General features: G+C 39.4%; 1 protein-coding gene across 2 annotated transcripts; it reads right to left on the minus strand.

The window, feature by feature from the left end:
• Window positions 1–110: 110 nt before the first annotated feature.
• LOC118470645 (putative hydro-lyase OCAR_7359/OCA5_c07590) lies at window positions 111–14,203 on the minus strand. 2 transcript variants are annotated; one of them, XM_055005531.1, is made up of 3 exons: window positions 13,796–14,176; window positions 11,594–11,747; window positions 111–482 (listed from the first exon to the last, which is right to left on the minus strand). In XM_055005531.1, exons 1-3 carry the CDS (start codon window positions 13,896–13,898, stop codon window positions 398–400), a joined length of 342 nt encoding a protein of 113 aa, XP_054861506.1. In that variant the 5' UTR covers window positions 13,899–14,176; the 3' UTR covers window positions 111–397. The 2 variants fall into 2 exon arrangements, with proteins under 2 accessions (XP_054861506.1, XP_054861507.1); XM_055005532.1 differs by lacking the exon at window positions 111–482 and adding an exon at window positions 8,910–10,992 and having other exon boundaries at window positions 13,796–14,203.
• Between the last annotated feature and the right edge of the window lie 9,967 nt (window positions 14,204–24,170).

The raw sequence follows: 24,170 nt of genomic DNA on the forward strand, positions 1-24,170 counted from the left end.
TGAAAGAGTGTTAAAGAGAGACACGAGTCGATCCATGGACAGAATAAACAGTGGAGGGAAATGTGATGTTTTGGAGAAATGAACACATGTTGATGAGACTAAATACAGGCTATTATTTAAATGTAGCTTTAATTTCAAACTATTTACTGTGTACAGTACACACAAACATTCTGGCAGTTGATACAAACAGCACTTGTAATGTTAATTCTGTTTCATTCAGATGTGAAAAAGCAAGTTAACAGTTGATTTTCAATGATGGCATAAAGTACACGACCCACTCCCATCACACATCACTCTCTAAAACACTGATGTTCAGGAGGAGCTGATCAAGGCGTGGTGGAGCGTTGTGTTACTTCCAGCAGTCTGCTGATGATGTCAGAGTGTGTGGGGTGAAACGTCAAGCCGTCCACCTCCATGGCCAGGTGAGCAGTTTTCCCACTCCGGATTCCAAACTTGACCAGAGTAGAAAGGAAAGACTCCTCCTGGTGGACAAAAGAACACAGAGACTGAAGAGATGTATGATGGGAGTTTATCAGAGCATTTTTCAGATGTGTGATGAATGTATTCTGGAGCTGCTAGATTTAAGAACCTTCAAGACCTTCAGACCCCTCCAAGAGTTTCAACCCCAACAAGTAATGGTTCACTTGGCATCTTAATTCCCACAGCTCCCTCTGGAGTCCAAAGAGGCTTCTTCCAACTTTCCACATCCCTAAATCTGTAAACCAACCAGCAGCTGCATCACAGGCATGAGGCTAAATGAGACCAATCAGTGTGCTGCTAGAAAATAGAAATTACTTTCCAAGTTTAAAAAGACAGTTGAACTTCAGCGTGTGTATTACTAAAATCCCAGCCCAAATCTGCTCACAGATCTCCAGCATGTGACCAGACATGGTTTCAGTGCAGACAGATTGATTGATTGGTTGCTAGGTCACCTGACATCCTGCAGGTCTGTGTGTCTCTGGATAAAATCACTCAGTTGAGGTAAAGCTGACATCACAACACCTTATTTTATCTTTTCAAACTCATTTTTGGTCCCCTACCTGTCAGTGAGTGGGAACTGGAGGATTCTCTGAGCTCAGTAGTGCAACAGTGAACCCATGCATGTGATGCATTTAAGGATAAGGAAAATTGTAGCATCTACAGGTAGTCTGCATTTGAAGAGTTTAGTGAACATCTGTGAAGTGTAGATTCCACATGTCCCACCCAGGTTCTACTCTCCCCTTCTAAACTGAATGATTCCATGCTTGGACATCAGCACCAGAACGTTCTCAGTCCGTGGAAACCCTGAGACATGATAGAACAGTCAACACTGTTGAATGCAAAGAGTGCAGTCACAGCACAAGTTTATAATTCCTTGGGTGAGGCCCAACTTCAAGTACTCTGCTTCTCTTAAAACCAATGTGACAGAGCAGCTTCAATAAAGACATTTCACTGACTACAAACTCATGTTTTATTCCCTGACGTATATCTCAGTAACGGAAACAGACAATAATGTGATGTTTGGTCTCATTTGACAATTTTCATGAGGAAGATAAGAAGTATGCAAGAATCAGCGAAAATATCCAAGAATTAACTAATGACGAATCTGAGGACAGGACTCAAAATAAAACAAAGCAAAAAATTTAAAAAATAAAGCAAACAGCACCGGTCTCTTGCTTTAGGTTAGCAACAGTGACTTGAATGCCTCTTGACTCATTATTCTCTAAAACTGGTCACAAATGATTCAATATGCAAGGCTTGAGCTAAACAACACATTGGAGGAACGACAGAAAATACATGTAGCATCACATCATTGCTAGAAACTGCTGCAGTGGTTTTATATTAGTACATGGCACTTGGCACTGCCACATATAGAGGGAAACAATGAAATGGGGATACTGACAGCAAAGTAGTTTTTTTTTACTATACACAATGTTGGAAATCAGCCTATTCTGAAATTAATCATAAAAGAATAAAACAATGTGTTAGGCTGTTTCCTCCAGTTCTTTTGATGTAGTAGTCAGGAGAATTCAATTCAGGTTAAAAAGAGTCTTTATTACACCAAGATTGAATGTGCAATACAGAGCTCTGGGTCTGAATACCTTTCCCTAAGTGTTCAGTCAGTTCAAGCAGCATCAGACTGGCTATTTCTCCCTGACCCAGTATTTTATCATCTAACAGAGTTGTGTGACTATCTAAGTGTTGAGATGCAGGCCGCTGGGTGAGTTCCAGTTCCTCCCTTCTCTGATGTGCTGCTGACTCGCTCCCGTGGCCTTGGTTCTTCTTCTGTTTCCCTGTAAAAATATGATACTCTGCACAGCAACAAAAGCTACTTTTCTACTGCTGTTTGAAAAAATGACAAGGGCACGCTATGTTTAGAAATGAATCAGTGTCACTCAGTATAATAAGCATTGTATATCTGTTTAGCAAATACATCTTTCTGATTAACTATTATAAGCAATTTAGCAGTAAGCATCCAACATTATCAAACATTAATGAGTATATATTCCCACAATTCACCCTGCAGCAGCAGCGGCATCTGCATCCCAGAGGATGGTGGAAGAGGACCTAGAGCAGTGTGGATCATCCTAGTGCAAAGAGATCTAGCACAGGGTATACAACAACAGCCAATGCAAAGAAGCAAAGCAATAGCAATCATAGCTCCAATAACAAAACTTTTCATAAAACCACTCCATCTACCAAAGCATGAGTCCAGCCAGTCAGTGAGTGGGTCAGAGATGCCAGAATGCTCCTTCAGCTCGTTGGAGAGCGACCTCAGGCCAGCCAGCGCTCTGGTTACTGATCCATCAGGAGCTGTATTGTTGGGTATGAAAGTGCAACACTGATCTCCAAACATAGCACATACACCCCCTTTTTCAGCTAATAGGAAGTCAACAGCCATTCTGGTTTGATCAATTATAAATCACAGGTTATAAGATCACAATGTTCCCTTATTTAGCTGTTATTCTGCCAGAGTCTCACCCATGTGGCTGATTCTGGGATCTCATACCTCCATGTTTCTCAACAGTCTAAAGATGCCAGAACAACCAAAACACTAGTTAATGACTGAGCCAAGTCAAGAGATGTAGCGCCATAGAAGACACAGAAATGGACTGAACCCAAACCCTCCACTTCTACAGATGAGACACCTTCAAGCCAGACTGAAGTCTGCTGAGGACAACCTTGAGTAACATTATGAAGACTGGAAACATGTCCTTTGGACAGATGAGACCAAACTACAGCTCTTTGGCCACAGAGATGTTGCTTATGTTTGGAGAAAGAAGGGAGAGGCGTAGAACCCAGCATGGTGGTGGCAGTATCATGCTGTGGGGATGCTTCAGTGTGTCTGGAACTGGGAATCTGGTCAAGGTTAAAGGAATCATGAAAAAGAAGGATATATGAAGATTTTGAAAGAAAACCTCCAGCAGTCAGCTGCTAAACTGGGTCTGGGTCGTCGCTTTGTCTTCCAACATGACAACGACGTAAAACATGTCGCTCTTGGTGAAGATCTACCTCCAGAAGACCAAAGTGAACGTTACTGACTGGTCTGCACAAAGCCCTGACTGGAATTATATATATGCAGTGTCCATACTGTATATAAATAGGTTATGGGGTTTATGTTAAATGTTTACCTGATTAATTTACTATAGGATTAACAGTATATTAACAGGTACTGTACATCAACTGCATGCAACAAGTGTGATGTTCATTTGTGCTTCACAGATCAAAAAACTGCTGCCTTCAGTTTCACATATAAGGAGTCACTAAGGAGAATGACATCCACCAATTAAGAGTCCTCAGACACCAGAAATCATTATGATGTTCAAGCAAAGTCCAGAATGTAAATATGAACAAATTGTAGAGGACTGATGTAGTACAATCCCACTTTTGCAAGTTCAAAAGAAAGTTGTAATAACATCATTTTCTTATAGCTTTTTATTGTGTGGAAGTGCATTCTAGCATGGATGGCTATTACAGTTTTGACTTGTTAAACGAATTTGCATTTTATTGTGCCATATTCAACTATTTCATATCAATACAATTCATTTTAAGATATATATTTTGATAGTATTGATCATCAATGCCTAATTATCAGTGGACTTTGTTAAAAATAGTGCTAATATTTGCCTACACTAAGACTGTTGCAATTTTGCAATGTTTTCACAAAATCCAAAAAATGAAAAAGTCTCATTGTTTTCTTGATTAGAGGCGTGCTAAAAATAATTTATAAAGGGAAAAAAAATATCTGGGTTTCAGAGGGTTAAATCTTGCAGTAAGCAAAGATCACATCTAATATAAGTCAACAATCAAAACTATGTGAGCGATATTTTTATTTATATATATAAATAAAAAATCCATCAGATCCAAATGAATGCATCTTTTCATGCATATTTGATAATAATTGTGTCTTCACCTTCACTTGTTTTTTCCTACAGAAAGAGTTATTGGTGGGTAGGTGAAAGTTTATTTTCAGGTCCTTTGAAGAAACTGCTGAGATGTCTAGTTATGTTGTCTTTTATAGTTCTAATTAAGGTTAATTATCCTTTTCTAGGATTAACTTTGAATGAACTTGAATGATGCCTTTATTGTATACGATGCTGGTACATGGAAGAAATGACTCTTTCTTGTATTTTATGTTTTTGTCTCATTATGACCCTCTACTGTTCTCAGAATATTACCTTTGAATTTGGAAAAAGCTCCTGCGCAGCGCAATGGGACAGAATTGATTAAAAATGTAATTAGAATTAAAACTTCAAAAGCATTTGAAAATTGAACTTAATAATGGAAATAGTCTTTGTAATAGTGTTTTTGGCATATGATCAGTTCTGGTAGCAGTCTGTTATAATTGGGTTACATTTTGAACTTTTCATCACAATTTTGACAGTTTTGACACCATTTAAATAGCTATTTTGTATGTTTAAGTGTAAATTATAGTCTGCTGTATCACACTGACCAAAAATCACAAGACATGGTTAGTGTTTGGTTTTTATCTTCAATAGAATTTTACTTTGAATACGTTTGTCAAACTTTCACTATTCTATTGTTCCGTCCCACTTATAGAATATCTTGTTACCATAGCAACGAAATCTCTGTCAGTCTCAAGTTTGTTATAACATTGTTCTGTGCTGTAAAGTTATTAATACAGATGATGATGTGTAGCATGTGGCGTTTCTTATTTTTTCGTAATGAGGAAAAATCCTATCAAATTCTGTCCTGTCATGTTGTTAGGACTTTTGGCTCAGGCCCCATGCATTTCATTGTGGATCCTGTCCATTAAACCAGTGATAATATATATTAAGCTGTGAGTCTGCAAAGGCTATCATATCAAAATGCAAACTAGAGACATATAGCAAGTTAAAAATACCAAAAAGAATTGGTCACCTCATGAAATTTTGGGTCCTGCATGGCCCAAGGACTAAAAACCAACCGTTGTGACTTAAACTGACTCTGCAGCATTTACCAACTGGGCTTTAAAAAGACACAGATCAAAAACTACAAGTCTGTAACTACAAATTTGAGGACTTTTAAAACTCTAAATCTGAAGTCAAAGATTTTCCTCTGTAAGAAATATGTAAAATAATTAAATACAGTAAAACTGTGTAATTTTATGGACACAACTTAAAAAGAATGAAAGAATGGCAAAAATATACATTTTTTTGTATGAACAGGTACAGTTTTGACCTTTTTTTAAATTTTTGCACTGAACATGTAAATCAGTAAATCAAAACTCTTTCTGTGGTTTTACTAGATACTTCTGTAATTGAATAAGATAAGGTAAATTTGTAAGCTAACGCTGAAACTGAGAACTGAGACATTTTTAAAAATTGCAAATATCTGTAAAATAATGGGGGGCTGCACAGTGGCGTAGTGGTTAGCACTTTCGCCTTGCAGCGAGAAGATCCCTGGTTCGCGTCCCGGCTTTCCCGGGATCTTTCTGCATGGAGTTTGCATGTTCTCCCTGTGCATGCGTGGGTTCTCTCCGGGTACTCCGGCTTCCTCCCACAGTCCAAAAATATGCTGAGGTTAATTGATTACTCTAAATTGCCCGTAGGTGTGAATGTGTGAGTGATTGTTTGTCTCTGTATGTAGCCCTGCGACAGACTGGTGACCTGTCTAGGGTGTCCCCTGCCTTCACCTGAGTCAGCTGGGATAGACTCCAGCCCCCCCATGACCCTAGTGAGGAATAAGCGGTGTATAGATAATGGATGGATGGATGTAAAATAATGCTATTTTTGTTTATTTAAATATAATGAAAATAGCATAACTTTCCAGTCGAACATAAAAGAAGTCTTTTTTAACAGTTAACATGATACACACACTTTGTAAACAGCACATGTGAAGTTTTTTCATCTTTATTTGAATATTTATAAGTTTCTTGTAATATTATTTTTTGTTGAACAGATGTTCAATATGTATGTATAAAAATATGATTTTATCCTGTTTTGCTGTTAGAAGCATTATTATAATTATCTATTAAAAATAATACTTCTTATATAAAAATAACAATACTTATTATACAAAAATAATAATACTTATTATATAAAAATAATAATATGAATAATAATTCCCAGGATCCCCCTGCATGCAGCTTGCATGTTCTCCCTGTGCAGGAGTTATCTGAAGGTACCAGATAACATGGATATTTTGGTGGGCTCATCAGGGCCTCTTCGTCTTTTTTCATCCTTCAGAGTGTGGACTCAGGAAGTACCAGAGAATCTCTTGAAGATTCCAGTCATTCTGGATCTTATGGAAGACTTCTTTGGTGGGTTCATCAGGGCTTCCTTGATAATGGAGTCGACTGTGTCATCCGCGCAGTCCCACAACAAGAGGTTCACAAGAAGCTTTGGATCTTTGGTTTGCAACCTTTTGCAGATCTTCTTGTAAATGCCCTTGTTGAGTTTTTTAAAGTTGCGTTTGGACAGATCATAGTCTTCATCCTGGACTTCAGCCCAGACTCTCTTGAAGAGCCGCTCAGACACAGTGTCAAAGTGTTCTGATTCTCTGCCGTATCTAGCTTCTTTGAAGATGTAAAGAAGCAGCGAATCGACAACTACGTCGACACGAAGTTTAAACTTTTCTCTTGACTTCTGACTTTTTGGGGTTTTTTCATCCTTCTGGATGCTGTCGAGTGTCTCACTCATTATATATATGGGAGTGTAGATTCTTTCCACCTCCTGAAGATCCCCGTCTTCTTCTTCTTTTTCATCCTTCAGAGTGTGGACTGATTTCACCTCCTGAGGGTCCATGTCTTCGTCACTGTGGACTGATTCCACATCCAGAAGTTCTATGTCTCCTTCATTGTGGAATGATTCCACCTCCTGAAGGTCGACACTAAATTTGGACTTTTCTTCAGCTTTGAGTTCAACACTCAGAGAAATTCTGAGCGTGTCCTTCAAGCTGGAAGTCTGAGTTTGGACGTTCATCACGTCCTGAGGGTCTGTGGCTGAACAGTTTGGACGAACAGTGCCCTCGCTGATCGGTGCTTTCTGGAAGCATCTTCTGGTTTCCATAGCTGCTGTTTGTGCTTCTCTTGGAGACTTTTGTGAACTGGGTCGCTTTCCTCTCGCCGTCTGTCTGCAGATGAACTGTGGAAACTGGCTGCTGCAGCCCTATTTAAGAACTGGAATCCGTCGACAGTGACGTGAGCGTCACGTCACGTCACAATGATGAAGGCAAAGGTGCACGGCGTTCCATTGGCCCCGCCCACAAGCGGCGCGCGCATCCCAGGAGCCGTTGCTATGCGCCGGCGGCTCCGCTCTGCAGCTTTAATAGGAAGCTGGAAACAGAAGAACTCCTCTGATGGATCCAACGTGGTCCATCAGCTGCTGGTTCACTCCAACTAACGGAACTCTGAGATCCTCACAGCTGAAGGTCCGGTCCAGATGAGTCTGATCCGCCTCAGACTCCCTGAATATCACCATAAGATGGACTCAACCAGTCTGCTCCATCAGCTGCAGATCAGCTCCAAACAAGAATCATTTCTGTGTCCAACATTTCTGTCAACCTGACGAGACGGAGGTCAAATAAAGCATCAGTGAGTGTGGATCAAAACAACATGTGAGCTGAGATTTGTGGGGGAAAAATGTCACTTTACACGATTTTATGTTTAGTTTTTTATAAGAACAAAGTTGTGTGTTCGGTTCAAAGTGACGATCTGGCTGGAAAACAAAACATTTAAAAACAGTCAGATACTACAAGAGTTGTTAGAAGGGGCAGATACGTGAACTAATTAAAATACAGTAAAAAAGAATGAATGAATAGTTCTAAAAATACTTTTAAAAATGTGAACATGTACCGTTTTGACCTGTTTGTTTGTTGAACATGTAAATCAATAAATCAATATATGTCAGTTAAATCGACCGTGTTTTTTGTGTTTGAATGCAAGGAAAATTTAAATATATTTAAATGTATATGAGTGCAAGTTTATAAATATATCATACTGTACACAGAACTTCAGGTGACACAAATATCTACAACTGTATTATATCTATCTATCGATCGATCAATCGATAAATAGATAGATAGATAGATAGACAGATAGATAGATAGATAGATAGATAGATAGATAGATAGATAGATAGATAGATAGATAGATAGATAGATAGATAGATAGATAGATAGATGTAAGTACTAATAGGAAAGACTTAAGACTGGCTGAGAGGTAATACAAAAGTCAACTTTAATTTTTTTAAACAGCCCGTTAAGATTGAAATATTATTTTCATGGATTGGTTTTCCTCACAAAAAAAAAATTACATGAATTTTAAAAGTGCAGAAACACGTGGTCACAGGTACAAGTGCTTCAGCACGTGAAATTTAATGGGTTAAAATATTCTCAAATTAAAAGTGAAATATGTGGAACATAACCGATACGTACGTTTTGGAGCATTTCATCGCAATTACTCGTAAACGTTTGTCTTTAAGATAAGATAAGATAAAGTTCTTTATTTCTCCCCACTCCAGGGGAAATTTACATTGTTACAGCAGCTTATGTAACAGTAGACATAGTGATAAGAATAAAAGAATAATAGAACAATAGTAATAATATTTACAATATATACAAGGGTGACAGATGAGGGTAAAGTGGCTTAACAGAAAAAATAAAAATAAAGTTTAAAAGTGCAGAGATGTGCAGTGCAAGAATGTCAGTGCAAATTTTATGGTTTGGGGTGGTAATGATATAGTCCAGTTTATGTTAACATCAGCCAGTGATGCTGATGTTGTTCAGTCTTACAACAGATGGAATGAAGGACCTGTGATAGCGTTCCTTCTTGCAGGGTGGATGTCTCAGTCTGCTGCTGAAGGAGCTGCTTAAAGACACCACAGTATCATGCAGTGGGTGAGAGGGATTGTCCATGATGGATGTGAGCTTTGCCAACATCCTCCTCTCACCCACCTCCTCTATGGAGTCCAGGGAACAGTCCAGGACAGAACCTCCTCCTGACCTTCTGTTTAGTCTCTTTCTGTCCCTTTCAGTGCTCCCTGCTCCCCAGCAGACCACTGCATAGAAGATAGCAGACGCTACCACAGAGTCATAGAATGTCTGGAGCAGAGTCCTGCACACTCCAAAGGACCTCAGTCTCCTCAGCAGGTGGAGACCACTTCTTGTACAGGACCTCTGTGTTATGTGTCCAGTCCAGTTTGTTGTTGAGGTGAACACCCAGGTATTTGTATGAGTTCACCATCTCAATGTCCAAACCCTGGATGTTCACCGGTGCAGTCTGGGGTGTCCTCCTCCTGCGGAAGTTGATGATCATCTGCTTCGTCTTACTGGCGTTGAGCTGCAGATGGTTTCGCTCACACCAGTCAACAAAGTCAGAGATGACCGTCCTGTACTTCCTCTCATCCCCCTCAGATACAAACCTAACAATGGCTGTATCATCGGAGAACTTCTGGAGGTGACAGCTCCCAGAGGTATAATCGAAGTCTGATGTGTCCAGGGTGAAGAAAAAGGAGGAGAGGACTTTCCCCTGTGGACCTCCATGCTGCTGACTACCACATCAGACACACAGTCCTGAAGCCTCACGTACTGTGGTCTGTTGGTGAGGTAGTCGATGGTCCAAGCAGCCAGGTGACAGTCTACTCCTGCTCCTTCAAGCTTCACCCTGAGCAGAGAAGGCTGGATTGTGTTGAAAGCACTGGACAAGTCAAAGAACATGACCCTCACAATGCTGCTGGTGTTCTCTAGATGAGTCAGTGATCTGTGCAGCAGGTAGACCACTGCATCATCCACTCCAATGTTCGGTTGGTAGGCGAACTGCAGTGGATCCAGATGTGGGCTCACCTGGGGACGGAGGTTCCTGAGGACGATCCTCTCCATGGTCTTCATCAGGTGAGAAGTGAGGGCCACAGGTCTGAAGTGGTTAGGCTCCCTGGGGTTCCTGGTCTTAGAGACAGGAACCAGGCAGGAAGTCTTCCATAACACAGTGTGACGACCCTCCAGCTCGCCACCGGGTGCGCCTGATCAGGAGCTGAGTGTCGCCACCTGACCGAGCCACATTTGCAATCAGTGGCTCAGCAGTACTTAATCGCTCTCCTTTTCCAGTCGGGGCCTCTCGCTGACAGGAGCGTTGTGTCCGGGGAGCTCCAGTCCCTCATAGAGATCTGGCTGAGTTGGGCCTGGGCAGCCGTGGCACAGTATTTTGTTGGGCAATAAAAGCTTTGTTTTTGCATCATACAGTGGTGGTCTCAGCATCTTTGTTGCAACTGAAGAGCCGAGTTGTAACAACAGGAACCCTCTCCAGACTCAGGCTCAGGTTAAAGATGTGCAGCAGCACCTGACAGAGCTGGTCTACACAGTCTCTAAGGAGTCTGGAGCTGATTCCATCAGGACCTGCAGCTTTCCTGGTCTTCATCTTTTTAAGCTCACTTCTCACCTGATCAGCTGTTATGGAGAGGCTGGGGGTGGTGGAGGAGGGTGGCAGGGGGAGGGGTGATGGTGGGGAGTTAGAGGAGGAGGGGTGATGGTGGTGGTAGAGAGCTGAGGTGTGAAGAAGGAGCTGGCTGGTTGGTGCTTTGATGAGAGGGGGGAGGAGTGGGAGCAGAGTCAAATCTGTTAATCTGACTGTACTTAAAAGTGAAGCAACTGTTCTCTATTCAGATATGATCCCAAAGTCACTAAAACACACAGTAATATTGGTAGAAGTATGGAACCTTCTGTGAGAGTAGCAGGGCTGTTAAAGTTAAATCTGTATTTTAATATTTTCATTTTCAAAGAACCACTGACAGTCAAATATTACAGATTAAGTTTAGCATCTCATTTGTGTGGTTCAGTTTCAGATGTTGAGTTCATTCTGAAAGCATGCAACATGTAATTAACTAAACGTAGTAAATAATTACACTCTGCTATCCTTTTCATTCCCCCTGAAGTTTATTTCATGACAGTAATTAAAGCAAACTGAACCTGAGTTAAGATGAAATCTCCTGAAATGTGTCAGTACAGAGGTGAATCATTCGAACTGCTACTGAGAATCATTTGAGGAATCACAAGAAGCAGAGGCTTTGACATTCTGGATTTTGGTCAGTTATATTTCTGTTGTGTCATATTGAGGGAAGAAAAAATAAAACAGCGAACTGAAATGTCTAACTGAGTGTGCGATGAATGTGTGTGTTACCTTATGTCAGCATGTTTAGCCAGAGGTGGACAGGAAGTCTCTCCTGATTGGCTGCGATAAAGGAGCGGCAAGGGGGCGGGATTACTGCGACAGAAGGCTTCAAAGTCATCTGCTAGATGATTGGGCAGGACGACCACACCGGCCTGCTGGTATCCTGACAGACACATTTAATGTGGTCAGAACAAAACTAAACATTAGTTTCAACATATGAGTTAGTTTCACGTTTTGTCCTAAAACTTCTGTTGTCCTCAAAGGAGAAGCATGTCTTTCTGTTTTTTCATTAGATATATATTAGGACATGGAGTGGCCAGTTCAGCTACTTACAGATTATATGTTTTTATCTTCCTACAAGAGATATTTTAAAAAATAAAAAGGGAGCTTCTCAGTTTCATCCATCCATCCACTCAGTTCCTTCTGCTTATCTAGCATCAGGTCAGTCAGAATCCAGAGTTCAATGGAACTTGAGTTGGAACGTAGATCAACTGGTCCACACCACAACAGTCTGGTACCTGCATTACTGCTGAAACTGAACCAAGCCGCCTATCCATCTCACACTCCATCTTCCTGTTACTCATGAACACCAGCCCAAGATACTTCATCGCCCTCACTAGACTGCAACTCCTCCCCAACCTGGAGGGAACAATCCATTGTTTTGTGTTGGAGGTGCAGATTCTCATCCAAGCCTCTTCACACTCGGCTAGTAGTTTGGAGCCTCCCTTCCAGCACCTTGAGGTAAACTTTCCTGTGGAGGCTGAGCAGCGTAACAACCCAGTAGTGGAGCACACCCTCTGGTACCCCTTTTTAAAGATGGAAATCACCACCCTGGTCTACCACTCCACAGGTACCGCCTTCCATGTCCATGCCACGGTGAAGAGACGTGTCAGCCAAGACAGCCAGACGGACGATGTCCAGAGCCTTCAGCATCTGGTGGAAAATCTCATCCACACGTCGCCTTGCCAACAAGGAGAGTCTTGACACACCAAACGACCTCTGTCATGGATAACGGCAAGGCTACCTCCAAGTCTTCAGCCTCTGCCTACTAAGCAGAGGATGTGGTAACCGGTTTAAGGAGTCCCACTAAGAGCTCCTTCCACAACCCAACAATATCTCCAGTCCGGGTCAGCAGCTCTCCACCCTGGCTGTACACAACCTTGGCCACGCCTTCCCTTCCCTTCTTGAAGCATCCAAGGTCTCATGGACAGGGGTCTTCACCAGACATTCTCAGTTCACACGTTTGGGTTTTCCAGATCTGTCGGCAGCTTTCCCTGCCATCTGATTCAGCTCACCTTTACATGGTAATTAGTTGAGAGCTGTGCTCCTCTCTTCACCAAAATGTTTGAGACACGAGCCACAGGTGAAATGAAACGACTACAAAGTCCATCATCAACCTTTCATGACGAGCAAAAAAGTTCAATAACAGAACACTAAAGTTCAGATCAGGCATGTTGTTCCTCCCAATCACCCCCTCCAGGTTTCCTCATCATTGCTCATGTGAGTGTTAAAGTTCCCTTGTAGAACCACAGAGTCCCTCAGCAGAACCTTCTCCAGGTAACCAGCCAGAGACTGAGAGGCCAAGTACTCAGCTTTTCCTCCGTCACACTCAGTCACAGAGAGATAACTTCTCATTCTCTGGTGAGAACTCCAACAGACACTTGGGACAGTGTCTTCACAAGCATTAGCTCAAGAAAATGTAAAACAGTGACTCTTGATTTTATGGGAACAACTGATTCTTTTTTTTTAAAGTTATTTTTTTGGCGTTATTTGACAGGTTAGGTTGAGGGGGATACAGGAATGTAGGGGAGAAGAATCAGGGGAGGGTTAAGAACAACTATTGCTGCTAATAAAAAGTTCATAAAAAGCCAAGTTAGGCCAAGGCTAAGCTTCAGAGACAACTAGCAGCTGCTGAGCATAGGTAACCTACAACAGGTGAATTCCAGTTTACTTTAAAGGTGACTTTCTTTGACCAGCTAAATAAAACCATTAAAGCTCCTCAATAACAAGCAGCTGAACTTTTTCAGTTTCTGATAAATGTCTGGTGCATAATTTCTACACTAATACAAACTTTTAAATTTGATAATTGAAATTTGAATAGAAATTGATCAACTTTTCAGCATGAAGTTTAGGGTTTTAAATGATCTCATATTGCAGGTGTGGAGTTCCAGTGTCACACTAAAGCACTGAAGGTGATAAACTGGTTCTTACCATCAGCTAATCCCGTCGTGGTTCTTATCCTGGAGTCCTTCTGCCTGATTAACAGCCTCAACTCAGCAGGACTCAGACAATCTAAACTACCTGAATGCTGCATCTCAGAACACACACTCCTACTTTAACTGGGATTACTGTCGTCTTGTCAGTGGACAAAGTGGTTTCTGTGGTTAATCTTCAGTTTTTAACTCATTCCTGAGGCAGCCCCAAATACAGAGGAGGTCCTGTCAGTGCAGTTTACAGCCAGGTGTGTTTTCAGTCCAGCTACAGTGAAAAGTGACTGCAGGGGTAGAGGAGGACATGATATAACTTGGTCAAAGTTTGCTCCATCAAACATTCTAGTCTTCTCTTATCTTTTTCATTCCAGTTAATGTTTGGTGGAGAGGAGTTAGATGTGGTTAATCTTTGAAAAGCTGGAACAGAAAAGAGAAAAGAATGGAGAACCCCTGACAGAGAGGAATATCTGTGGAGCTGAAAGAGTGTTAAAGAGAGACACGAGTCGATCCATGGACAGAATAAACAGTGGAGGGAAATGTGATGTTTTGGAGAAATGAACACATGTTGATGAGACTAAATACAGGCTATTATTTAAATGTAGCTTTAATTTCAAACTATTTACTGTGTACAGTACACACAAACATTCTGGCAGTTGATACAAACAGCACTTGTAATGTTAATTCTGTTTCATTCAGATGTGAAAAAGCAAGTTAACAGTTGATTTTCAATGATGGCATAAAGTACACGACCCACTCCCATCACACATCACTCTCTAAAACACTGATGTTCAGGAGGAGCTGATCAAGGCGTGGTGGAGCGTTGTGTTACTTCCAGCAGTCTGCTGATGATGTCAGAGTGTGTGGGGTGAAACGTCAAGCCGTCCACCTCCATGGCCAGGTGAGCAGTTTTCCCACTCCGGATTCCAAACTTGACCAGAGTAGAAAGGAAAGACTCCTCCTGGTGGACAAAAGAACACAGAGACTGAAGAGATGTATGATGGGAGTTTATCAGAGCATTTTTCAGATGTGTGATGAATGTATTCTGGAGCTGCTAGATTTAAGAACCTTCAAGACCTTCAGACCCCTCCAAGAGTTTCAACCCCAACAAGTAATGGTTCACTTGGCATCTTAATTCCCACAGCTCCCTCTGGAGTCCAAAGAGGCTTCTTCCAACTTTCCACATCCCTAAATCTGTAAACCAACCAGCAGCTGCATCACAGGCATGAGGCTAAATGAGACCAATCAGTGTGCTGCTAGAAAATAGAAATTACTTTCCAAGTTTAAAAAGACAGTTGAACTTCAGCGTGTGTATTACTAAAATCCCAGCCCAAATCTGCTCACAGATCTCCAGCATGTGACCAGACATGGTTTCAGTGCAGACAGATTGATTGATTGGTTGCTAGGTCACCTGACATCCTGCAGGTCTGTGTGTCTCTGGATAAAATCACTCAGTTGAGGTAAAGCTGACATCACAACACCTTATTTTATCTTTTCAAACTCATTTTTGGTCCCCTACCTGTCAGTGAGTGGGAACTGGAGGATTCTCTGAGCTCAGTAGTGCAACAGTGAACCCATGCATGTGATGCATTTAAGGATAAGGAAAATTGTAGCATCTACAGGTAGTCTGCATTTGAAGAGTTTAGTGAACATCTGTGAAGTGTAGATTCCACATGTCCCACCCAGGTTCTACTCTCCCCTTCTAAACTGAATGATTCCATGCTTGGACATCAGCACCAGAACGTTCTCAGTCCGTGGAAACCCTGAGACATGATAGAACAGTCAACACTGTTGAATGCAAAGAGTGCAGTCACAGCACAAGTTTATAATTCCTTGGGTGAGGCCCAACTTCAAGTACTCTGCTTCTCTTAAAACCAATGTGACAGAGCAGCTTCAATAAAGACATTTCACTGACTACAAACTCATGTTTTATTCCCTGACGTATATCTCAGTAACGGAAACAGACAATAATGTGATGTTTGGTCTCATTTGACAATTTTCATGAGGAAGATAAGAAGTATGCAAGAATCAGCGAAAATATCCAAGAATTAACTAATGACGAATCTGAGGACAGGACTCAAAATAAAACAAAGCAAAAAATTTAAAAAATAAAGCAAACAGCACCGGTCTCTTGCTTTAGGTTAGCAACAGTGACTTGAATGCCTCTTGACTCATTATTCTCTAAAACTGGTCACAAATGATTCAATATGCAAGGCTTGAGCTAAACAACACATTGGAGGAACGACAGAAAATACATGTAGCATCACATCATTGCTAGAAACTGCTGCAGTGGTTTTATATTAGTACATGGCACTTGGCACTGCCACATATAGAGGGAAACAATGAAATGGGGATACTGACAGCAAAGTAGTTTTTTTTTACTATACACAATGTTGGAAATCAGCCTATTCTGAAATTAATCATAAAAGAATAAAACAATGTGTTAGGCTGTTTCCTCCAGTTCTTTTGATGTAGTAGTCAGGAGAATTCAATTCAGGTTAAAAAGAGTCTTTATTACACCAAGATTGAATGTGCAATACAGAGCTCTGGGTCTGAATACCTTTCCCTAAGTGTTCAGTCAGTTCAAGCAGCATCAAACTGGCTATTTCTCCCTGACCCAGTATTTTATCATCTAACAGAGTTGTGTGACTATCTAAGTGTTGAGATGCAGGCCGCTGGGTGAGTTCCAGTTCCTCCCTTCTCTGATGTGCTGCTGACTCGCTCCCGTGGCCTTGGTTCTTCTTCTGTTTTCCTGTAAAACAATGATACTCTGCACAGCAACAAAAGCTACTTTTCTACTGCTGTTTGAAAAAATGACAAGGGCACTCTATGCTTAGAAATGAATCAGTGTCACTCAGTATAATAAGCATTGTATATCTGTTTAGCAAATACATCTTTCTGATTAACTATTATAAGCAATTTAGCAGTAAGCATCCAACATTATCAAACATTAATGAGTATATATTCCCACAATTCACCCTGCAGCAACAGCGGCATCTGCATCCCAGAGGATGGTGGAAGAGGACCTAGAGCAGTGTGGATCATCCTAGTGCAAAGAGATCTAGCACAGGGTATACAACAACAGCCAATGCAAAGAAGCAAAGCAATAGCAATCATAGCTCCAATAACAAAACTTTTCATAAAACCACTCCATCTACCAAAGCATGAGTCCAGCCAGTCAGTGAGTGGGTCAGAGATGCCAGAATGCTCCTTCAGCTCGTTGGAGAGCGACCTCAGGCCAGCCAGCGCTCTGGTTACTGATCCATCAGGAGCTGTATTGTTGGGTATGAAAGTGCAACACTGATCTCCAAACATAGCACATACACCCCCTTTTTCAGCTAATAGGAAGTCAACAGCCATTCTGGTTTGATCAATTATAAATCACAGGTTATAAGATCACAATGTTCCCTTATTTAGCTGTTATTCTGCCAGAGTCTCACCCATGTGGCTGATTCTGGGATCTCATACCTCCATGTTTCTCAACAGTCTAAAGATGCCAGAACAACCAAAACACTAGTTAATGACTGAGCCAAGTCAAGAGATGTAGCGCCATAGAAGACACAGAAATGGACTGAACCCAAACCCTCCACTTCTACAGATGAGACACCTTCAAGCCAGACTGAAGTCTGCTGAGGACAACCTTGAGTAACATTATGAAGACTGGAAACATGTCCTTTGGACAGATGAGACCAAACTACAGCTCTTTGGCCACAGAGATGTTGCTTATGTTTGGAGAAAGAAGGGAGAGGCGTAGAACCCAGCATGGTGGTGGCAGTATCATGCTGTGGGGATGCTTCAGTGTGTCTGGAACTGGGAATCTGGTCAAGGTTAAAGGAATCATGAAAAAAGAAGGATATATGAAGATTTTAAAAGAAAACCTCCAGCAGTCAGCTGCTAAACTGGGTCTGGGTCGTCGCTTTGTCTTCCAACATGACAACGACGTAAAACATGTCGCTCTTGGTGAAGATCTACCTCCAGAAGACCAAAGTGAACGTTACTGACTGGTCTGCACAAAGCCCTGACTGGAATTATATATATGCAGTGTCCATACTGTATATAAATAGGTTATGGGGTTTATGTTAAATGTTTACCTGATTAATTTACTATAGGATTAACAGTATATTAACAGGTACTGTACATCAACTGCATGCAACAAGTGTGATGTTCATTTGTGCTTCACAGATCAAAAAACTGCTGCCTTCAGTTTCACATATAAGGAGTCACTAAGGAGAATGACATCCACCAATTAAGAGTCCTCAGACACCAGAAATCATTATGATGTTCAAGCAAAGTCCAGAATGTAAATATGAACAAATTGTAGAGGACTGATGTAGTACAATCCCACTTTTGCAAGTTCAAAAGAAAGTTGTAATAACATCATTTTCTTATAGTTTTTTATTGTGTGGAAGTGCATTCTAGCATGGATGCTATTACAGTTTTGACTTGTTAAATGAATTTGCATTTTATTGTGCCATATTCAACTATTTCATATCAATACAATTCATTTTAAGATATATATTTTGATAGTATTGATCATCAATGCCTAATCATCAGTGGACTTTGTTAAAAATAGTGCTAATATTTGCCTACACTAAGACTGTTGCAATTGTGCAATGTTTTCACAAAATCCCAAAAATGAAAAAGTCTCATTGTTTTCTTGATTAGAGGCGTGCTAAAAATAATTTATAAAGGGAAAAAAAATATCTGGGTTTCAGAGGGTTAAATCTTGCAGTAAGCAAAGATCACATCTAATATAAGTCAACAATCAAAACTATGTGAGCAATATTTTTATTTATATATATAAATAAAAAATCCATCAGATCCAAATGAATGCATCTTTTCATGCATATTTGATAATAATTGTGTCTTCACCTTCACTTGTTTTTTCCTACAGAAAGAGTTATTGGTGGGTAGGTGAAAGTTTATTTTCAGGTCCTTTGAAGAAACTGCTGAGATGTCTAGTTATGTTGTCTTTTATAGTTCTAATTAAGGTTAATTATCCTTTTCTAGGATTAACTTTGAATGAACTTGAATGATGCCTTTATTGTATATGATGCTGGTACATGGAAGAAATGACTCTTTCTTGTATTTTATGTTTTTGTCTCATTATGACCCTCTACTGTTCTCAGAATATTACCTTTGAATTTGGAAAAAGCTCCTGCGCAGCGCAATGGGACAGAATTGATTAAAAATGTAATTAGAATTAAAACTGCAAAAGCATTTGAAAATTTAACTTAATAATAGAAATAGTCTTTGTAATAGTGTTTTTGGCATATGATCAGTTCTGGTAGCAGTCTGTTATAATTGGGTTACATTTTGAACTTTTCATCACAATTTTGACAGTTTTGACACCATTTAAATAGCTATTTTGTATGCTTAAGTGTAAATTATAGTCTGCTGTATCACACTGACCAAAAATCACAAGACACGGTTAGTCTTTGGTTTTTATCTTCAATAGAATTTTACTTTGAATCCGTTTGTCAAACTTTCACTATTCTATTGTTCCGTCCCACTTATAGAATATCTTGTTACCATAGCAACGAAATCTCTATCAGTCTCAAGTTTGTTATAATATTGTTCTGTGCTGTAAAGTTATTAATACAGATGATGATGTGTAGCATGTGGCGTTTCTTATTTTTTCGTAATGAGGAAAAATCCTATCAAATTCTGTCCTGTCATGTTGTTAGGACTTTTGGCTCAGGCCCCATGCATTTCATTGTGGATCATGTCCATTAAACCAGTGATAATATATATTAAGCTGTGAGTCTGCAAAGGCTATCATATCAAAATGCAAACTAGAGACATATAGCAAGTTAAAAATACCAAAAAGAATTGGTCACCTCATGAAATTTTGGGTCTTGCATGGCCCAAGGACTAAAAACCAACTGTTGTGACTTAAACTGACTCTGCAGCATTTACCAACTGGGCTTTAAAAAGACACAGATCAAAAACTACAAGTCTGTAACGACAAATTTGAGGACTTTTAAAACTCTAAATCTGAAGTCAAAGATTTTCCTCTGTAAGAAATATGTAAAATAATTAAATACAGTAAAACTGTGTAATTTTATGGACACAACTTAAAAAGAATGAAAGAATGGCAAAAATATACATTTTTTTGTATGAACAGGTACAGTTTTGACCTTTTTTTAAATTTTTGCACTGAACATGTAAATCAGTAAATCAAAACTCTTTCTGTGGTTTTACTAGATACTTCTGTAATTGAATAAGATAAGGTAAATTTGTAAGCTAACGCTGAAACTGAGAACTGAGACATTTTTAAAAATTGCAAATATCTGTAAAATAATGCTATTTTTGTTTATTTAAATATAATGAAAATAGCATAACTTTCCAGTCGAACATAAAAGAAGTCTTTTTTAACAGTTAACATGATACACACACTTTGTAAACAGCACATGTGAAGTTTTTTTCATCTTTATTTGAATATTTATAAGTTTCTTGTAATATTATTTTTTGTTGAACAGATGTTCAATATGTATGTATAAAAATATGATTTTATCCTGTTTTGCTGTTAGAAGCATTATTATAATTATCTATTAAAAATAATACTTCTTATATAAAAATAACAATACTTATTATACAAAAATAATAATACTTATTATATAAAAATAATAATATGAATAATAATTCCCAGGATCCCCCTGCATGCAGCTTGCATGTTCTCCCTGTGCAGGAGTTATCTGAAGGTACCAGATAACATGGATATTTTGGTGGGCTCATCAGGGCCTCTTCGTCTTTTTTCATCCTTCAGAGTGTGGACTCAGGAAGTACCAGAGAATCTCTTGAAGATTCCAGTCATTCTGGATCTTATGGAAGACTTCTTTGGTGGGTTCATCAGGGCTTCCTTGATAATGGAGTCGACTGTGTCATCCGCGCAGTCCCACAACAAGAGGTTCACAAGAAGCTTTGGATCTTTGGTTTGCAACCTTTTGCAGATCTTCTTGTAAATGCCCTTGTTGAGTTTTTTAAAGTTGCGTTTGGACAGATCATAGTCTTCATCCTGGACTTCAGCCCAGACTCTCTTGAAGAGCCGCTCAGACACAGTGTCAAAGTGTTCTGATTCTCTGCCGTATCTAGCTTCTTTGAAGATGTAAAGAAGCAGCGAATCGACAACTACGTCGACACGAAGTTTAAACTTTTCTCTTGACTTCTGACTTTTTGGGGTTTTTTCATCCTTCTGGACGCTGTCGAGTGTCTCACTCATTATATATATGGGAGTGTAGATTCTTTCCACCTCCTGAAGATCCCCGTCTTCTTCTTCTTTTTCATCCTTCAGAGTGTGGACTGATTTCACCTCCTGAGGGTCCATGTCTTCGTCACTGTGGACTGATTCCACATCCAGAAGTTCTATGTCTCCTTCATTGTGGAATGATTCCACCTCCTGAAGGTCGACACTAAATTTGGACTTTTCTTCAGCTTTGAGTTCAACACTCAGAGAAATTCTGAGCGTGTCCTTCAAGCTGGAAGTCTGAGTTTGGACGTTCATCACGTCCTGAGGGTCTGTGGCTGAACAGTTTGGACGAACAGTGCCCTCGCTGATCGGTGCTTTCTGGAAGCATCTTCTGGTTTCCATAGCTGCTGTTTGTGCTTCTCTTGGAGACTTTTGTGAACTGGGTCGCTTTCCTCTCGCCGTCTGTCTGCAGATGAACTGTGGAAACTGGCTGCTGCAGCCCTATTTAAGAACTGGAATCCGTCGACAGTGACGTGAGCGTCACGTCACGTCACAATGATGAAGGCAAAGGTGCACGGCGTTCCATTGGCCCCGCCCACAAGCGGCGCGCGCATCCCAGGAGCCGTTGCTATGCGCCGGCGGCTCCGCTCTGCAGCTTTAATAGGAAGCTGGAAACAGAAGAACTCCTCTGATGGATCCAACGTGGTCCATCAGCTGCTGGTTCACTCCAACTAACGGAACTCTGAGATCCTCACAGCTGAAGGTCCGGTCCAGATGAGTCTGATCCGCCTCAGACTCCCTGAATATCACCATAAGATGGACTCAACCAGTCTGCTCCATCAGCTGCAGATCAGCTCCAAACAAGAATCATTTCTGTGTCCAACATTTCTGTCAACCTGACGAGACGGAGGTCAAATAAAGCATCAGTGAGTGTGGATCAAAACAACATGTGAGCTGAGATTTGTGGGGGAAAAATGTCACTTTACACGATTTTATGTTTAGTTTTTTATAAGAACAAAGTTGTGTGTTCGGTTCAAAGTGACGATCTGGCTGGAAAACAAAACATTTAAAAACAGTCAGATACTACAAGAGTTGTTAGAAGGGGCAGATACGTGAACAAATTAAAATACAGTAAAAAAGAATGAATGAATAGTTCTAAAAATACTTTTAAAAATGTGAACATGTACCGTTTTGACCTGTTTGTTTGTTGAACATGTAAATCAATAAATCAATATATGTCAGTTAAATCGACCGTGTTTTTTGTGTTTGAATGCAAGGAAAATTTAAATATATTTAAATGTATATGAGTGCAAGTTTATAAATATATCATACTGTACACAGAACTTCAGGTGACACAAATATCTACAACTGTATTATATCTATCTATCGATCGATCAATCGATAAATAGATAGATAGATAGATAGACAGATAGATAGATAGATAGATAGATAGATAGATAGATAGATAGATAGATAGATAGATAGATAGATAGATAGATAGATAGATAGATAGATAGATAGATAGATAGATAGATAGATAGATAGATAGATAGATTTTTGTCTCATTATGACCCTCTACTGTTCTCAGAATATTACCTTTGAATTTGGAAAAAGCTCCTGCGCAGCGCAATGGGACAGAATTGATTAAAAATGTAATTAGAATTAAAACTGCAAAAGCATTTGAAAATTTAACTTAATAATAGAAATAGTCTTTGTAATAGTGTTTTTGGCATATGATCAGTTCTGGTAGCAGTCTGTTATAATTGGGTTACATTTTGAACTTTTCATCACAATTTTGACAGTTTTGACACCATTTAAATAGCTATTTTGTATGCTTAAGTGTAAATTATAGTCTGCTGTATCACACTGACCAAAAATCACAAGACATGGTTAGTGTTTGGTTTTTATCTTCAATAGAATTTTACTTTGAATCCGTTTGTCAAACTTTCACTATTCTATTGTTCCGTCCCACTTATAGAATATCTTGTTACCATAGCAACGAAATCTCTGTCAGTCTCAAGTTTGTTATAATATTGTTCTGTGCTGTAAAGTTATTAATACAGATGATGATGTGTAGCATGTGGCGTTTCTTATTTTTTCGTAATGAGGAAAAATCCTATCAAATTCTGTCCTGTCATGTTGTTAGGACTTTTGGCTCAGGCCCCATGCATTTCATTGTGGATCATGTCCATTAAACCAGTGATAATATATATTAAGCTGTGAGTCTGCAAAGGCTATCATATCAAAATGCAAACTAGAGACATATAGCAAGTTAAAAATACCAAAAAGAATTGGTCACCTCATGAAATTTTGGGTCCTGCATGGCCCAAGGACTAAAAACCAACTGTTGTGACTTAAACTGACTCTGCAGCATTTACCAACTGGGCTTTAAAAAGACACAGATCAAAAACTACAAGTCTGTAACTACAAATTTGAGGACTTTTAAAACTCTAAATCTGAAGTCAAAGATTTTCCTCTGTAAGAAATATGTAAAATAATTAAATACAGTAAAACTGTGTAATTTTATGGACACAACTTAAAAAGAATGAAAGAATGGCAAAAATATACATTTTTTTGTATGAACAGGTACAGTTTTGACCTTTTTTAAAATTTTTGCACTGAACATGTAAATCAGTAAATCAAAACTCTTTCTGTGGTTTTACTAGATACTTCTGTAATTGAATAAGATAAGGTAAATTTGTAAGCTAACGCTGAAACTGAGAACTGAGACATTTTTAAAAATTGCAAATATCTGTAAAATAATGCTATTTTTGTTCATTTAAATATAATGAAAATAGCATAACTTTCCAGTCGAACATAAAAGAAGTCTTTTTTAACAGTTAACATGATACACACACTTTGTAAACAGCACATGTGAAGTTTTTTTCATCTTTATTTGAATATTTATAAGTTTCTTGTAATATTATTTTTTGTTGAACAGATGTTCAATATGTATGTATAAAAATATGATTTTATCCTGTTTTGCTGTTAGAAGCATTATTATAATTATCTATTAAAAATAATACTTCTTATATAAAAATAACAATACTTATTATACAAAAATAATAATACTTATTATATAAAAATAATAATATGAATAATAATTCCCAGGATCCCCCTGCATGCAGCTTGCATGTTCTCCCTGTGCAGGAGTTATCTGAAGGTACCAGATAACATGGATATTTTGGTG

This window comes from Amphiprion ocellaris, chromosome 20 (assembly GCF_022539595.1).
Source record: "Amphiprion ocellaris isolate individual 3 ecotype Okinawa chromosome 20, ASM2253959v1, whole genome shotgun sequence".
Taxonomy (NCBI): Eukaryota; Metazoa; Chordata; class Actinopteri; family Pomacentridae; genus Amphiprion; species Amphiprion ocellaris.

Coding starts and splice junctions, on each gene's coding strand:
- LOC118470645 (XM_055005531.1), bottom strand. CDS start 13,898: ATGCAGCATTCAGGTAGTTTAGATTGTCTGAGTCCTGCTGAGTTGAGG. Junction 11,748..13,795: donor CACGACGGGATTAGCTGATG/GTAAGAACCAGT, acceptor TGTGTCTGTCAG/GATACCAGCAGGCCGGTGTG. Junction 483..11,593: donor GCTAAACATGCTGACATAAG/GTAACACACACA, acceptor TTTGTCCACCAG/GAGGAGTCTTTCCTTTCTAC.